At 43.7% G+C, this 18,259-nt stretch overlaps 1 protein-coding gene across 15 annotated transcripts in view; it reads right to left on the reverse strand.

Annotated features, from left to right (window-relative positions):
• Positions 1-18,259, reverse strand: part of KIF13A (kinesin family member 13A) — a 218,491-nt gene that overhangs the window by 35,701 nt on the left and 164,531 nt on the right. For 8 of the 15 annotated variants that reach the window (XM_021100217.1, XM_021100220.1, XM_021100218.1 and 5 more), the window contains exons 17-23: positions 18,105-18,224; positions 12,888-13,101; positions 9,953-10,115; positions 7,512-7,652; positions 6,338-6,487; positions 2,550-2,711; positions 1,598-1,771 (exon numbers count right to left, since the gene is read on the reverse strand). In XM_021100217.1, coding sequence (XP_020955876.1) covers positions 1,598-1,771; positions 2,550-2,711; positions 6,338-6,487; positions 7,512-7,652; positions 9,953-10,115; positions 12,888-13,101; positions 18,105-18,224 — 1,124 coding nt within the window. The remainder of the gene's footprint in view (positions 1-1,597; positions 1,772-2,549; positions 2,712-6,337; positions 6,488-7,511; positions 7,653-9,952; positions 10,116-12,887; positions 13,102-18,104; positions 18,225-18,259) is intronic. The other 7 variants (XM_021100228.1, XM_021100225.1, XM_021100229.1 and 4 more) reach the window with 1 other exon arrangement.

Here is an 18,259-nt window from a genome sequence, read left to right on the forward strand (position 1 = left end):
CTGAATCTACCTTTCCCGCCTCATCTCTGCAGCCCACTCTGCCTTCCAGCTCAAAAGACTCATCACCACATCAAGAAAAAAGGAGCTTCTGGTTGTTCCTCGCTATGGCTTAGGAGACTAAAAGCACAATTAAATTTTATATGATTATCTCCATGAATCTGTGCTCCCACTCTCAAATCTCCCACACTTCAGTTTTTGCTGTGACAGCAAACGGGCGTGAGGGGACGGATGCTGAGTGGACGGAGAAGTGTGGCCAGTCAGCCAGAGGCAAGGAACATGCCCACTTTCCATCCTTAGCATCTCGGTGGACTCTCAGGTGAAGACAGCTCTGTGACTCTTAATTTCTGGGAAGGGCTGTGCTATACTGATTTCACCTTGTACCACCTACCTTCCTACCTACTGTCTTTTGAGAGCGCCAGAATTTTATTTCATATATGGCCGTAACTGTGGCATATGGAAGGTCCCAGGCCAGGGGTCACATCAGAGCTGCCTATACCACAGCCATAGCAACACAGGATCCAAGCTGCGTCTGTGACCTACACCACAGCTCATGGCGACACTGGATCCTTAACCCACCGAACAAGGCCAGGGATCGAACCCGTGTCCTCATGGATAGTCAGATTCATTACTGCTGAGCCACGATGGGAACTCCAAGAGCCAAAATTTTAGAAGGAAAATAATCTTAATGACCAATTAGCATAATCAATAAATTTTAGAGATAAAAAAAGAAAACACCAAGAAACCCAAGGTGAGTTCGAAGTATGAGGCCAGCAATTGTTAGGAGAACCCACTTAAAATCCAGGTTTCATTCTTCTAAATGAATAGCTTTTTGGATCCAAAGATGGAGAATATTTAAAAGAGTATTCAGAGAATAATAAAAACAACAACAATAAAGATTAATAAATAATTGAGAAATAGGAGTTCCTTGGCAGCTCAGTGGGTTAAGGATCTGGTGGTGTTACAGTTGCAGGGCAGGTTCCATTCCTGGCCTGGGAACTTTTGCATGCCATGGGCACAGCCAAAAAAAAAGTGTGTATCACTGCCCACTTATGTGCATGGACGTATGTTTGCCACACACGTACAGCAAATTGTCACTGGTTGTCATGCCTCTGAGGATTAAGATTTCAGGTAGAGGTCTTTCAGATTTTAAATACTTTTCAAACTATTTGAATTGGCAGCAAAGTAAATTTTGAGGTTAAAAAGCCCAATAAACGGGCATTCCTGACGTGGCTCAGGCAAAATGAATCTGACTAGTATCCATGAGTTCACAGGTTCAGTCTCTGGCCTGGCTCGGTGAGTTAAGGATCTGGCATTGCCCTGAGCTGTGGTGTAGGTCGCAGACGTGGCTGGGATCCTGTGTTGCTGTGGCTGTGGTCTAGGCTGGCGGCTATAGCTCCGATTTGCCCCCTAGCCTGGGAACCTCCGTGTGCCGTGGGTGCGGCCCTAAAAAGACAACAAAAACAAACAAACGAAAAAACCCTTCAATAAACATATTAAACCATTCATATGGGGAAAACCTCTAGGTTACAAGCAGAGTTTTGACCTGAGCCCAGGCCGCCTGCCTCCCAAGCAGCTCATTTTGTAAGAGCCTTTGTACCTTACAGTGAGAGAAGGTCACGGTGTACTGGGCATCCTTGGACTGCGGGGAAGGCACCTCTGGGTCCACGACCGGGGCAGCCACGGTGGATTCACACTGGTCCCAGAAGGTGTACTGACAGAAGACGAAGTTTGAGAGGCTTAAGGGCAGCCCGGTTGCCTCTTTAATTTTCACCTGAAGAGGTTTAAAAAAAAATGCAGATATAATTCTCACAAAGAGAACAAACGGCATTCTTTTCATATCCGACTACCTCACATTTAAGAGTAAGTGGTGAAAAAAATCTATCAGTCATCCATTGGACATTGACGAATATTTCCTTAAGAGTCACTTATCTTTAACGAAATCTATATTATGATTCCGTAACTACGGCGTATGAGCAGGGCAACAAATGCACAATCCCTCTCACACTTCTCTCAGGACCGAGTTTCTGATACAGGTGCAACCTTTACTAGAAGAGCATGATTTCACTAAACAATATACACTCCTTGCATGCCGCACGCAAGGCCTTTGGAAATTTCACACAACCATCATCATAATCTGTGTTGTGGAGTTCCTGTTGTGGCTCAGTGGTAACGAACCTGACTAGTATCCATGAGGACTCGGGTTCGATCCCTGGCCTTGCTCAGTGGTTAAAGATCTGGCGTTGCTGCAAGCTGTGGCTTAAGTCACAAACACGGCTGTGGCTGTGGCATAGGCTGGCAGCCTCACCTCCAATTCAACCCCGAGCCTGGGTGGGAACTTCCATAGGGCTCAAATGTGGCCCCCCCCTCCAAAAAAAAAAAAAAGAAAAAAGAGTGTCTTGTACTTCTGGAAAAAGTACTACCCATTATTATGTTTATTGTCCGAAAGTTTAACTTTTCCTACAGTCTATGAAAAAGAGCACAGGAAATCCTGAGGTTTTCTAGCAAATGGTTCTGTGCTAAAAAGTCATCTACGAGAGCCTCCCTCTCACCCGGCACGTCAGTTTTTTGACTCGGTGGATAACCTCCCCGCTGCTGTCCACGACCTCAAGACTCCCACTCTCGCTGGAGTTCTCCGAGGAGTCGTCTTCCACCACGCGCTCAGGGACAGCACCGGTCACTCGCATCACCTCCACGTGAAGACGCCCTGCAACCTGGGCCAAGGAACCAGAGCACCGAGGGGTTAAAAGGCATCCCTCCCATGAACAAACCCGAGCTAAGATGGAAAGCACTGTACCTACAGCCCCACTGTGACTGCAGGATCAGCTCGAGCTCCGAGAAACACGTTACTTTCAGAGTCACTCCATTCCATCACCTGCCCCCTGCAACCGTCCTGCCTTACCTTGAGCCAAACTTGCCTTTCTAACCTGCCTCCTAGAGCCACCTCCATTCTCATCCTTCTCCTCCAGGACAGCCTATGAGCAGTGCAAAGGCAGCTGTGAGATGCTACCTGGAGCCATCATTTCCCTCATTCAGATGTTCACACACTTACTTGTTTGACTTAATGCCTGGCATCACAGGGACCCCATGATAAAGACAGGGGCTCTATTATAAAAAAAAATCTATAAATAATAAATTCTGGAAAGGGAGTAGAGAAAAAGGAACCTTCCTACACTGTTGGTGGGAATATAAATTGGTGCAGTCACTATGGAGAGCAGTGTGGTTGCTTAAAAAAATGAAAAATAATGTCACCAAATGATCTAGTGAGTCCACTCTGGGCATATATCTGGAGAAAACTCTAATTTGAAAAGATACATGTACTCCAATGTTCATTGCCGCACTGTTTACAACACCCAAGACATGGAAGCAACCTAAATGTCCATCGCCAGAGGAACAGATAAAAAAAGATGTGGTACATACATACAAAGGAGCACTATTCACTCATAAAAAGAAGGGAATAATGCCTTTGGCAGCAACGTGGCTGGACCTAGAGATTATCATACCAAGGAAAGTCAGTTAGAGAAAAACAAATATGATACTGCTTACATATGGAATCTAAAAAAAAAAAAATGATACAAATGAACTTTCCGAAACAGAAACACAAAACAAACTTATGGTTATCAAAAGGGTAGGGGGAATAAGGAATTTGAGATTAAAATATACACACTACTGTATAGAAAATAGATAACCCACAAGGAATTACTGTACAGCACAGGGAACTCTACTCATAGCTTGTAATAATCTATGAGGGAAAAGACTGTGAAAAAAACCATATATATATATCATATATATATATATATGATAAATAACTGAATCACTTTACTGTACATCTGAAACCAACACAACATTGTTCAGTCAACTATGCTTCAACAAAATAAAAATAAATACACTAAAAGTCACCATTAGAATGGGGAGAAAACAAAACTCAGACTCTGCTTCCTGGGCACTCACAGGCAAGTGAGGAAAGACAGAGAAATAAAAACTCAGGAATAGTGTAGACCAGCGACTTTTCACAAAGATACAAGCAGGTTGTTATGGGATAAGTTTATGCACTTGACAAATATTTACCAAATACTGACCGTGTGCCAGGAACCAGGACTGTGTGCTGCATTTACAATAGTGAACCAAACAGTCACGGCCACTGGGCTTATGGAGCTTCTAGTCTCTTGGGAGAAGAGAATGCGAATGAAACTCACACTGGGGCTGGGAGCAGGGTGAGGGGGTGAGACAAACAGAATGCCACAAAGGTATAAGAAAGCAGTTCCTTTAAGACACATTTTTCTAAATGTTTGCAGCATATCCTGGTGGCTCTCAGTATTGGTGCTAGGTCAGCAGTGTCTCTCTTACAGTTGGTGGCACAGAACTGAATTTAAGGATAGGAATGACCCTGAAATTTGCATTCTCAGAGTGCTGTAACCAGCCAAGTTCTCTTTCAAAACATAGTTGAAGGCTGCAATGACAAGCTGTGGTGAGGACACAGGCTGTGGCAGTGCTGCTGGCATCTTAAATAGTGAGGCTCATCTTCAAAGGTAGCTCAGATCCAACTTCCACAGAGCAATGGGCCCTGGCCCCCAGGAGCGGAGAGAAATTAGCTGATGGTGTTTGACAAGTGAGACAAATGAGGCGAAAGGAGCAAGAGGAGGGGAAGAAAATAAATACAAGAAAATCAGAAGAGAGTGGTTCTCGAGCTTTTTCCCCCATGTTTTTTGAGAACCTAATATATTTTTAGTATAATTTCAGGGGGATTAATGGAACACGCAAAGCCCACCATGGATCCTGGCGTAAGAAACCCTGACTAGGAACTCAGGCAATAGGTTTCTTTGCTAGAGGAGCTGTCCCCGTTTTTAACATGGGAGAAAGCAACTTAGACCACTAGGTTCCTGGAGCATACTGTTCCTAGGTGGGTTACCTGTAGGATGTGAGCTGTGTACTTACAAATCCCAACTGGGAACCTAGGGTCTATTTTCTGGGTTCACTTTGGGCAGACTGGCATCTTATTCTCAGCCTGCTCTAAGAATTACACAAAATGACCGAGCATTTCAACTTTGCATGCTACTGAGGGACAACCTAGGAAATAAGGATGTTACCAAATTTAAAATGAAACCCTCAGTTGACGAAATAGATACTATAAAAAGTTTGAACTTGTATATTTTCTGAAATGTTTTAGGTTGACATAAGGCCAATATATCCAAATAACTCAAATATGAAAGACTTTAAAACAATTTTTAATGAGGGTATAGTTGATTTACAATATTACGCCAATTTCTGCTGTAAAGTAACCCAGGCATACATATACACACTTTTTCTCATATTAGCTTCTATCATGTTCTGTTCCAAGAGACTGGATATAGTTCCCTGTGCTGTACAGTAGCAGAGAGACTTTTTAAAGAGGGGGTAACACTGTGATGGTTAAGCTTGTTTTCCTTGAATATTCTATATATATATTTTTTCCTTTTCTTCTTTTGCTTTTTGTGGCCTCACCTGCAGCATATGGAGGTTCTCAGGCTAGGGGTCAAATCAGAGCTGCAGCTGATGGCCTACACCACAGCCACAGCAACACAGGGTCATTAACCCACTGAGCGAGGCCAGGGATCAAGCCTGCATCCTCAGGATATAACTAGCAGGGTTCGTAACCACCAAGCCTTGTGGGAGCTCCTTGAATATTTTATATTTCAAAATAACTCTCCCAAGTTGTATCTTATAAAGACTACTTAGGGGCTAGGAAGGAACTAGAGTGTATTACAGAGGTAAGAGATTAAAAGTGAAATGAATATGGGGCACAGAACTGACTCTGGTTTCCAAAAGTTTTCTAAGTTGATTAAAACAAAGAAAATATTTGTGAACCAGAAATGAACAAAAGAACACGTTCTAATAATCTTTTAAAACAATGACTTAATAATGACTTAGTTTCTATTGATATTAGTAGAGAAAAAAGAATGTGCTACTGATACTCACCCTAGTTTTTTGATCTGCCTCAAGAAAGTAACTTTGAAAACAAAGGTATGGTTCCCAAAAGGGAAGTATGGGGCAGGGGTGGAGGGATGGACTAGGCTTTGGGGCATGGCAAAGGCACACTGCTGTGTATGGAATGGATGATCAAAAGGGACCTGCTGTAGAGGTCCCTGTTCTGTGATAACCTATACGGGAATGGATACGTATATACGTAGAATCACTTTGCTGTGCAGCAGAAATCAACACCGTACTGTAAATCAACTATACTACAATAAAATAAAATAAAAACCAACCAAACAAAAAACCAATGTCACTTAAACAGAATTGAAAAACAAAACCCAAACTTGAACCATGGTGGCCATGTTCTCCGAGACTGGCTTGTCTTTACCTCCCCCTGCTGGCTGATGATAGGGACTGCATACTGAAGTTTCACATCACAGAAGAGACACTCCAGGAACACATTCGCCACGCCAATGAGGTTGTGATTCTCTTGGGCTTCATAGAAAGGGTCGCCTCGTTTCCCATAGAGTCGTTTTGCCTGAGCGGTAGGAGAGGTGGGGGGAAGGGGAGTAGGAAACAAACGTCAACTTAAAGATATTTAAAACCAGCATCTTAAAAGGTTTTAGAAAGAAAGCATTTATCCGAAGAAAAAGATGTCAACCTAGACTCACGCCACACAAATAAAACAAAACCAGCACCTGGGAGGGGCTTGTTAGCTGGGGAGCTCTTCTGTGCTTACTGCCTGCCCTCCCTCCCCACGACACCCCAGCTGCGCAGTTTCACTCTCTGGGCTTTGCCTCGTTTCCTTCACCGAGTCTTTTTTTTTTTCCATTACGCATGTCCAAAAAATGGCTTGTGCTCTCTAAAATTATTCTCAGCATCTACCCAGCCACCATCACAGCTAGGGGAGCATGAACACACGCTAATGAGCACAAAAGCCACGCTGGCTCCATCTCAGCTGATCCTTCACAGCTGACAAAACAGCAGAAATTCACTCTGTTCTGCTTCATTTCACTTGAAATTTAGTAAAAATGCAAACCAGTAAGAACATGCTACATGTTCTCTTCCTCTAGTTCCTGTGTGGGGATCACATGTTTTATGATGGAGCCTGCCAATTCTTTCAATGTCACTTTTACTATACATTTCTTTTCTTTCTTTCTTTCTTTTTTTTTTTTGTCTTTTTGTCTTTTCTAGGGCCACACCCGTGGCATATGGAGGTTCCCAGGCTAGGAGTCTAATTGGAGCTTTGGCCACTGGCCTGCGCCAGAGCCACAGCAATGCAGGATTTGAGCCGCGTCTGCGGCCTACACCACAGCTCACTGGCATCACTGGATCCTTAACCCACTGAGTGAGGCCAGGGATCGAACCCACAACCTCATGGTTCTTAGTCAGACTCGTTTAACCACTGAGCCATGACGGAAACTCCTACACATTTCTAATATAAATGTCCCGAGAGTCACTAGAGATCATCACTGACGCCCATGGGTGTGTTCTGATGACGGAACTGCTTAAATTTGTCCTTGTGGCAGAACAAGAGCTCCTTTACATTTTGTCTTTCTTACCTCAGGAACGTTTTCCTTCCATTCTTGATAAAGGTCTCTCATGTCTATTAATTTATTCTCCAACTTCTCAATGGTCCACACTTGGGTGCTCTTTCCTTTCCTCCTCACTTGAATAGCCGGCTCGCTCACTATGGCCCCTCTCTGCAGAATGAAGAAAAACAAACAAAACAGCCACGTTAGGACTTTTTTGTACCGCTGAAGCAATATGTATTATCACAAAGGAGTAAGTTTTTTAAAAAAGCCATAATGTATACAAAAGAAGATGAAATTTCATCGCCGAGGGAATGTTCTGGTTTATTTTCAACCTTCTTTGTATACCCATACACACGTTTTATTTTTATCACAGTCAGGACCAAACAAAAATATAAACCACAGTTCCTTGGTGGTCTAGGGGTTAGGACTTGGTGCTTTCACTGCTGTGGCCTGGGTTCAAACCCCGGTCTGGGAACTGAGATCCCACATTAAGCTGCTGCATGCCACAGCCACCCCCCACCCCAAATGCATATTTCCTATCTCAATCTTCTCTCCATAGTTTTTTTTTTTTAATGTTCACTAATAGGTGTTTCATTTTTCATTAAGATTTTTATTTTTTCTATTATAGTTAATTTACGATGTTCTGTCAATTTCTGCTATACAGCAAAGTGACCCAGTCATACACATACATACATTCTTTTTCTCACATCTTTCTCCATCATGTTCCATCACAAGTGATAGATATAGTTCCCTGTGCTATACAGCAGGATCTCCCTGCTTATCCACTCCAAATGAAGTAGTTTGCAGCTACTAACCCCAAAGTCCCAGTCTAAAAAATGTGGGACCCTTCATGAATCTGCATGCCATCTTTGTGCAGGGGCCATGCTAATCTTCTCTGTATCGGTCCAATTTTAGTATATGTACTGCTGAAGCAAGCACATCTCTCCGTAGTTTTGATATCATGTTTACCTTCTTGTGTTGTTAAATATGCTTCATAAACATGATTTTTAATAGCGACATAGCAATCCATTATAGGGATGTATCACTCATTTGACTATTCTCTTGGTCAACATCATGGCTATTTCAAAGGTCACTATGATAAGCATCCTTGAACAAAAGCACATAAATCTTTAGGAGCACTTCAGAGTTCCTGTTGTGGCACAGTGGAAATGAATCCAACTAGTATCCATGAAGATGTGGGTTTGATCCCTGGCTTTGCTCAGTGGGTCAAGGATCTGGCATTGCTGTGAGCTGTGTATAGGTCACAGATACGGCTTGAATCTGGCATGGCTGTGGCTGTGGCGGGTGGCTATAGCTCTAATTCGACCCTTAGGTGGGGAACTTCCATATGCCACCAGTGCAGCCTTAAAAAGAAAAAAATTTATGAACATTTCCCTAAGTGCAGATTTAGAATAATTCCTTAAAGGAGAACTCCTTGATCAAAAGACTAAAATGAGAGAAGACCGATAAGATACTTTCTGACTTGCTTCTAGCTTGCTTGCTGGAGGGGAGAATGAATGGATGAAAGATTATTTTTTTCAAAGTTTCTCCTTCAAGGACAAATTCTTCAAGTTGAAATGATGGGAAACTTCCCAATGGCTGCAAAGAATCCTTCTGTGGACATAAAACCGGTATCAGATGAGTCTTCCTTTCTTGCAGAATTCACTCTCAGAACGGCACTATAACAAAATATACAGACATGCCCCATCTCAGGAGGCATTTATATGAAAGAGAAAGCAGGAGGAATTACTTATATATTTATTTCTAGTATCACTGTTTTGGAGAAAGCATTTAAATTGGCAAGTCCTTTGGCCAAATCCTCATACTCTGACCACAAAATATCCAAGGATACCTGAGGAGGTCTATAGGGAAGTCTTTATTTTTATTTTTTTAGCTTTTTAGGGCCACACCCACAGCATATGGAAGTTCCCAGGCTAGGGGTCGAATCGGAGCTGTAGCTGCTGGCCTACACCCACAGCTCACGGCAGTGCCAGATCCTTAACCCTCTGAGCAAGGTTAGGGATCACACCTGCATCCTCATGGATCCTAGTCAGATTCGTTAACCACTGAGCCACGACGGGAACCCCGAGGAAGTCTTTTTTAAAAAATTATTTGTTTATTTATTTATTTTTTAGGCTGCACTTGTGACATACGGAAGTTCCTGGGCTCGGGGGGCGAATCGGAGCAGCAGCTGCCAGCACACCGGATGGGAGCTGCATCTGTTCCCTACACTGCTGCTTGCATCTGTTCCCTACACTGCTGCTTGCAACAATGCCAGATCCAGGATTAAACCCACGTCCTTGTGGATACTATGCTGGGTTCTTAACCCACTGAGCCATAACAGGAACACTGAGGGAGTCTTACAAAGGACAAACATGCCTGCTCGCATGAGGGTCCCCTCTTGGATGTTTTCTGGACGTCAGGTTTCTATTTCCCTCTGGCCCCCTTTTCTCTAAGACCATTCTCACCTTTCTGTTGGCACTGAGGTTTGCAGCAGGGATCTGCAGCGTCACCTGGTAGTCAGTGAGCTTGTTCATTTCCTCAGCTAAGAAGTTGGCCTCCCTAACCAAGGTATTAGCTTTGACCAGCTGCTCCCGCAGTTTTGTCAGGCTTTGGCGGAAGAGTTCATCCCTGTGGTGCAACAGAAAAGGAAATGAGAACATCCGAAAGCAAACCACAATCTTGTTTCCAAGGAAGCCATATTATTAGAAAGTAGTAGAAAACCTCTTTCAAAGAATATTTTTTCTTTTTTTGCTCTTTAGAGCTGTACCCACAGCATATGGAGGTTCCCAGGCTAGGGGTCGAATCGGAGCTGTAGCCACTGGCCTACGCCAGAGCCACAGCAACGTGGGATCCAAGCCGCGTCTGCGACCTACACCACAGCTCACCGCACCACCAGATCCTTAACCCACTGAGCGAGGCCAGGGATCGAACCCTCAACCTCATGGTTCCTAATTAGATTTGTTTCCGCTGTGCCATGATGGGAACTCCCAAAGAATATTTTTTCAACCTCCTCTTGCCAAGTCACTTCTCATCCTTCCTTCTCCTACCATGGTTCTGGACTAGTCAGGGGGAACCATGGATGAGGAGCAAATGTGTAAGGTGACTCAATTGCAAACCATGTTTTAAATTATATAATAGTTGAAAACGACTAGGTTTTGATATGATAATGCAAAAAAAAAAAAAATCCCGAAAAAAACAAAAACAAAAACCCAATAAAGGAATCCTTTAGGAAAAAGAAATGGTATGACTTTCGTGTGTTTTGGGGCGGAGGAGACGGGCAGGTGAAAGAGATGTGGACAAAGTGTTCTGCATGCTTTCTTCAGTTGGTAAAAGGCAAGAAGGAGGTACTTCTGTGGCAGCAGAACTTCTTTTTTTAATTCTACACAATAGCACTTCCTGATAAACGCTTCTCTAACAACCCGATTGGGTCCAAAGCCCATTATATTTTTTTCTCTGGCCCCACACCTTTTGCCTCAGTAGTCATTTTTTCATTATTTGACGAATAATTTCCATCTTCTCTAGGAAGCTCAAGGCTCCTCTAGGTCGGGGACTATGTCTTTTTTTTCTTTCTTTTTTTTTAATGGGCAAAACATAACAAATTGTTTTGCTAATATTTAAATTTTTTTATTATTTTTTTCTTTGTAGAGCCATACCTGTAGCATATGGAAGTTCCCAGGCTAGGGGTTGAATCGGCGCTGTAGCTGCCGGTCTACACCACAGCCACAGCAACACTGGATCCTTAACCCACTGAGCAAGGCCAGGGATCAGGCCCGAAACCTCAAGTGAGCCACAATGGGAATTCCCACTTTGTCTTTTTTGTTTGTCATCACATGTAATTCCTGGCCAAGTGCATGGCTCATCATACCATGTTCAAAAATTACCCACCGAATGAAAGAAAGACCACAGCTGACCCTTCAACAATATTGGTTTGAATGGTACAGATTCATCTATATGCAGATTTTTTTTTTCACTAAATACTCCAGGAGCATATGATCCATGGTTGGTTGAATCCATGGATGTGGAACCATGGATATTGAGGGCTGACGATAAAGTTGTAGTCGGATTTTTGACTGTGTGGAGTGGCAGCACATGGTAAATACTCAAGAAATGTCAGGTGCTATTATAACACGGGTGTTATTAATACAGACAGACCTGGGGTCAAACCCTGGCCTTTGCATTTACTAAATGGGTGACTGAGGGAGGATATTTAAACTAACCGTCCTACCTACAAGATGGAAATCCTAATTCCCATGGCTTGGTGCTGTTGGGAACATTCACTAAAATAAGCACTGTTTCTGGATGGTGGGAAGAATACAATGTAACTTCGCACTAATGTATCATCCTTTCTGTTGGTTCCTCCATTACCTCACTTCTGATACAAATATTTTCTTTTTTCTTTTTTTTTTTAAACTACTCTTTTTTATTTAATTTAATTAATTAATTCATTCATTAATTTATTTGTCTTTTTGGCATTTCTTGGGCCGCTCCCACGGCATATGGAGGTTCCCAGGCTAGGGGTTGAATTGGAGCTGTAGCCACCGGCCTACGCCAGAGCCACAGCAACGCAGGATCCGAGCCGCGTCTGCAACCTACACCACAGCTCACAGCAACGCTGGATCGTTAACCCACTGAGCAAGGGCAGGGATCGAACCCGCAACCTCATGGTTCCTAGTTGGATTCCTTAACCACTGCGCCACGATGGCAACTCCTGATACAAATATTTTCAAGTCATAAATTTTAAACATTCACATTTGGATTACTTGACACTAAAGTTGTATTTAAATGGGGTCCAGGAGTTCCCGTCGTGGCGCAGTGGTTAACGAATCCGACTAGGAACCATGAGGCTGTGGGTTCGGTCTCTGCCCTTGCTCAGTGGGTTAACGATCCGGTGTTGCCGTGAGCTGTGGTGTAGGTTGCAGATGCGGCTCGGATCCCGAGTTGCTGTGGCTCTGGCGTAGGCCAGTGGCTACAGCTCCGATTAGACCCCTAGCCTGGGAACCTCCATATGCCGCGGGAGCGGCCCAAGAAATAGCAAAAAAAAAAAAAAAAAAGACAAATAAATGGGATCCAAAGCAAGAGAAACAAAAAACGAGAAATGCTTCCGTGCTGAAGAACTATTCAAATGTTCTCTATTTCAGAACCTACCTGTGGGATTCCAACTTGGCACCATTTTTCCTGAAGGGTCAGGGGGCGGGTATAGTCTTTAACAACTAACATCATAATAAACATACTCAGGACAGACAATATCTTTGAAAGGAAAAGGCAGCTGCCGACAATCCAGATGTAGGAGTAAGAAAGCTTTCATTGCAAGGTTTGTCCCCCACTGATGTGCCTCACGAGCCCTCCCCCAACAGCCCAAGGGCCTGAGGCCTTGCCCCTGGGCCCCGCTTCCCCTCTTACCTCTCCTCCGCCCACTGCGTCACCTTCTGCTGAGCCGTCTGGCTGCTGAAGGCCAGGCGTTCGGGGCCGCTGCTCTGGGGCTGCCTCTCCGGGGACAGCTGCTGGCGGAGCTGCTCCAGCTCTCGCTCGTACATGAGCCGCTGCTCCTCCAGGGCACTCCTCTTCTCTTCAAGGTACTGTTTCTCCAGGACCTGAACCACATTCTGAACTGGGTCTGGTGAGCCAAGAGACAAGGCAAGGTGCCTTCAGCGGTGGCTAAGACAGGCAGCCTGCTGGTGCTGCTTCCAGCAAGAACCCTCCCCTGCCCCAGAATCCAGCCTTTCGGTACACTGTGAGAGGCCTGAGAGGCCTGGTCAGAAGAAATCCTCTCAATTCTCTTTTCCTTAACAGTTTAGACAAATGCCTTGTTTGTAAACAGTCCCCTTATCTGTTATGTACTTTCTTCAAATTGATGCACTCATTCTAATGTTCAGATAGATGACTCAACTTCAAACAGCACATGGCAGAGGAGTTTCCCTTGTGGCTCAGCAGGTTTCACACCCAACTAGCATCCATGAGGACACAGGTCCAATCCCCGGCCTCGCTTAGTGGGTTAAGGATCCAGTGTTGCTGTGGCTGTGGTGTAAGCTGGCAACTGCAGCTCTGATTTGACTCCTAGTCTGGGAACTTCCATATGCCACAGGTGTGGCCCTAAAAAAAAAAACAGATGGCAGAGGAAAAGGGGATGGGAAGTCTATATGCAGAGAAGAAAAACTTGATGAAATCTAAGAAGCCTTCAACAACTGAACTACACAAGATTTGATTTTTACCATAGTCAATTTTATGCACATTTAGCATTGGCTTTGGTACATGGCAAAAAGTTTGTATTTCTCATTTTAGTCACCAATTTATGACTCCTGAATTTCTCTAATGTGGGAGGAAACTCAAAAGATCTCAGCATGTGTTTGAAAATATTGAGTATCTAGCCTGGCAATTTCTCGGGTAATTAATAGCCAAGATAGCAATTCACTTGCAAAAATTCACTTGTAAAACTAAAAGGATATTTCTGATTTTTCCTTTTTTTGTTGCATTTTCGTATTCAGAGGTCACCTACATACATGTGGGTGAAGAGGTACTGGAAGTACTAATAGGTCTTGTTTAAAGGGGCTGTGGTATGCCCAGTGGTGACTGTGTTGTAGGCAGGACTCAACCCTAAAGAGCTAATTAGCTTGGTAATGACCAAGAACCTGGATGCCATGGAGAAAGATTAAGGAAGGCACCGACCACCTGTACAAGAGAAAGTTACTGACCTTATCTAACTGAACAGACTGTAGGGAAACAGTATGTCAGACAATCTGGGTGGTAAACAAGGAAATTACGAGAATGGCAAATATTCCCCTGAAGTCCAAGGGACCTGGAGGAGATATGTTCATGTTCTCAGACAAGCCTCAGATTCACACACTTGCCTCATATTCGGGGCTATTTGTGTCGTACTGCCACATACTGACTCTTAGTTTAACTTCCAAGATAAGGGTAGGAAGTTAAGAGCAATTTTTATATCATACAATAGCCAGAGATTGACTTTCTCAGAAGACTCTATCAACTTGTTCAATAAGCATGTAAATTTTACTAGTTTTCTATATGAGAAGAGGGGAAAAAATAGGTTAAAAAAGAAGGTTAAATAATACCAAAGTAGGAAAAAAATCACTAGGTATGCAGAGCATAGGTGAGTTGTTTTTAATAAAAATGATAACCACAATAATGGTGATAATAATTCTACTAGCTACTGGCTGTATCTCAGGTAGAGACACTCTACGCTTTGCATGCATCATCTCACAAAAGCCTTGCAATAAACCTAAAGACAGACAGCATTCCCATTTTAAAGATGAGACAACTGGGGCTCAGAAAGGTTAAGTAGCTGACCTAAAGTTGCACCGCTAATAAGCAACAGAGGGGGGGTTTTGGACCCAGATCACAGCTAATTTTGGGGGGTAGGAAAAAACTTAGTAACAAAACTGATGCAGTACTCTGACCTCTAATATCTTCCTCAGAATTACTACTCCGGGGAGTTCCCATCGTGGCTCAGTGGTTAACGAATCTAACTAGGAACCATGAGGTTGTGGGTTCAGTCCCCGGCCTTGCTCAGTGGGTTAAGGAGCCGGTGTTGCTGTGAGCTGTGGTGTGGGTCGCAGACGCGGCTCAGATCCCGCGTTGCTGTGGCTCTGGCGTAGGCCGGTGGCTACAGCTCCAATTAGACCACCAGCCTGGGAACATCCATACGCCGCGGGAGCAGCCCAAGAAATGGCAAAAAAGACAAAAAAAAAAAAAAAATTACTACTCCGATAAGAGTATTAAGAAAAATACTATTCTTTGCTGATATAAAATTCTAAAATTCATTATTTTTTCAAAGCAGAATAGTTTTCTTCATAGAGACCTGACATAGAGTCCCTGAAATGTGTTATTTGAAAGGCTAATAGAAAATGGACTCCTAGGGAGTTCCCATTGCAGTGCAGTGCAAACGAATCTGACTAGGAACCATGAGGCTGTGGGTTCGATCCCTGGCCTCGCTCAGTGGGCTAAGGATCCAGCGTTTCTGTGAGCTGTGGCATAGGTCAAGGACGTGGCTCGGATCCCACATTGCTGTGGTTGTGGTGGAGGCTAGCAGCTGTAGCTCCAATTAGACCCCCAGTCTGGGTGGGAACCTCCATACGCTGCTGATGCAGCCCTAAAAAAAGGAAAAATTAAAAAAAAAAATAAAAAAGAAAACAGACTCCTAAAAAACCCTCTTACACAAAGGCAAACCATGGGTGGGTTACATTTGTTTCATACGGTGAAAATCAATGTACTCCAAAGGATTAGAACCTCTGATTATATAGTCCTATAACTTCTGGGGGGGAAAAAAAAAGAGTAATAAGGTGAACTTTTTTTGAGAGAGTTTGAAGAAATTTTACATGTAAGGGCTAGAGAAAAAAGTTATCTCAATTTAAAAAAAACACATCCTTCTCAAACAGTATATATATATTCTCTATTTAGGTTCTGGGTTTAAAAAAGAACAGGGTCCGTTCTTTATTTAAAAAATATTCATCCGTAAAAAAAAATAATAATAAAAATTCATTCGTATTTATTTAAAAAAAGAAAATAATTTTTTTCCCCTTTTTTCTTTTTAGGGCTACACCTGCAGCATATAGAAGTTCTCAGACTAGGGGTCAAATTGGAACTGCAGGTGGGGCCTACGTCACAGCCACAGCCACAGCCACATCAGATCCAAGCTACAGCTGCACCTACACTGCAACTTATGGCAACACTGGATCTTTAATCCACTGAGAAAGGCCAGGGATTGAACCTGCATCCTCACAGACACTATGCTGGGTTCTTAACCTGCTGAGCCACAATGAGAACTCCACTATTCATATTTAAAAGGGGGGGGCACTAACTTAGTGTTTAGTCAGCGGTATGTAGAAACACACACGATTTCAAATGGCTGGGGTAGGGGGTTCCAGGCCAAGGCATTGGTAATGGGACTGAGGCTTTTTAAAACTGTTTAGCAGCTACCATGACACAGCGCCCCTACTTAAGGGGCTGTCTTAGAGGTCACAGATCAACATGCAGATGTGGAAGAGAGAGCAGCTCAAAGCATTCCTCCTCACCCCCAGCTGGCCCCAGGGCAGCCGGGGAAGGCCTGCCTAGGACTCCGATCAGGTCTGGCTATGCTACACACTGCCTGGTAGGGGTAGAGGGGCTGAGGTTTCCTTCTTTCTTTTTTTCTCTGATCCTAACACAATCTGGAAACATCTTTCTCTGAGACATACTTGATAACATTTTCTTTTTGAATTAATTAACCTCTTTTAGGTCTTTATCACTATACAGCATATATATAGATATAGATAAGAAATTTTTTTTTTGGCCACATGCTTGGTATATGACAGTTCCCAGGACAGGGGTTGAATTGGAGCTGCAGCTGCTGGCCACGGCCACAGTCACGTTGGATCCTTTAACCCACTGAGCAAGGCCAGGGATCGAACCTGCATCCTCATGGATACTAGTCAGCTTTGTTAACCGCTGAGCCATGACGGGAACTCCCAAAAACAGAAACTTTAAATCTCAGATGGAATAAGCTATGACCCTTTACCAGCCCCTCAGCTGCTCAACTTTAGAGCTGCCAGTGACTCTGTGAAAATACTTGAGTGTCTGATTCCTATTTTGAACCCTTGGGAAGAACACTATGGTCGAGAGGTACTAGGTTTGCTTTTACTTTTAATCCAAACGAATTGGGTTTTATTTATGCATGACTGTATGTATGTATTTATCTTTTTAGGGCTGCACCCATGCCATATGGAAGTTCCAAGGCTAGGAGTTTGATCAGAGCTACAGCTGCTGGCCTACACCACAGCCATAGCAATTCGGGATCCAAGCTGCGTCTGCCACCTACACCACAGCTCACAGCAATGCCAGATCTTTACCCACTGAGAAAAGCCAGGGATCGAACCAATGTCCTCATGGATACTAGTTGGGTTTGTTAACCACTGAGCCACGTTGGGAACTCCATATGAATTGGGTTTTAGATCATTATTTACTCTAGTGATTTAAAATCTATTAGTCTAGTCTATTACTGAAATAATGCAGGTGACTATGTTCCCAGAAATGTCCTGGAGTTCTTGTCATGGGGCAGCAGAAATGAATCCAACTAGGATTCGATCCCTGCCCTTGCTCAGTGGGTTAAGAATCCGGCGTGGCCATGAGCTGTGGTGTAGGTCGCAGACATGGCTCAGATCTGGCATTGCTGTGGGTGTGGTATAGGCCAGCAGCTGCAGCTCTGATTTGACCCCTAGCCTGGGAACTTCCATATGCCATGGGTTCAGTCCTAAAAAGCAAAAAAAAAAAAAAAAAAAAAAAAGCAAAAAAACCCCCACTGTCCTGAACTGCTGCACTGTCAGCAGCAATGAAGCCATTGATAAGAGTAGCAATGATACCAATGACACTTGTGTGCTGTTGGATGCATGGGGAAAAGAAGAGCTACCAGATATTCACCACTGGGAAGGCAATGGACTTGGAAGTGGTCATAAATGAAAAGAGAATATTCCTTCATCAAGCATTCAGTCTCTCTGTTGGGCAGAAATCTTCAGCTTCTTCCCCATCATGTTAGTTAGATTTTGGCCAAAGCACATAGCACAAGCACTCATCAGCAGCACTGCTAAAAACCAGTCAAGCTCTCTCATGCTCATGTCAATTAGTTAAAACCTTTATCCCAGTGTTTGTGGAGGAGCTTCGTCTGAAACCACAGGAGAGGGAAGAGAATCTTCAAATAGGACCACCAAGGGGATGACCACCAGGCCGACAGGCTTATGATCGGGAAGCCACCTAGCAGTAGAGGGGAAGGAAGGGCATGAACTTGG

This window comes from Sus scrofa, chromosome 7, assembly GCF_000003025.6.
Source record: "Sus scrofa isolate TJ Tabasco breed Duroc chromosome 7, Sscrofa11.1, whole genome shotgun sequence".
Lineage (NCBI taxonomy): Eukaryota > Metazoa > Chordata > Mammalia > Artiodactyla > Suidae > Sus > Sus scrofa.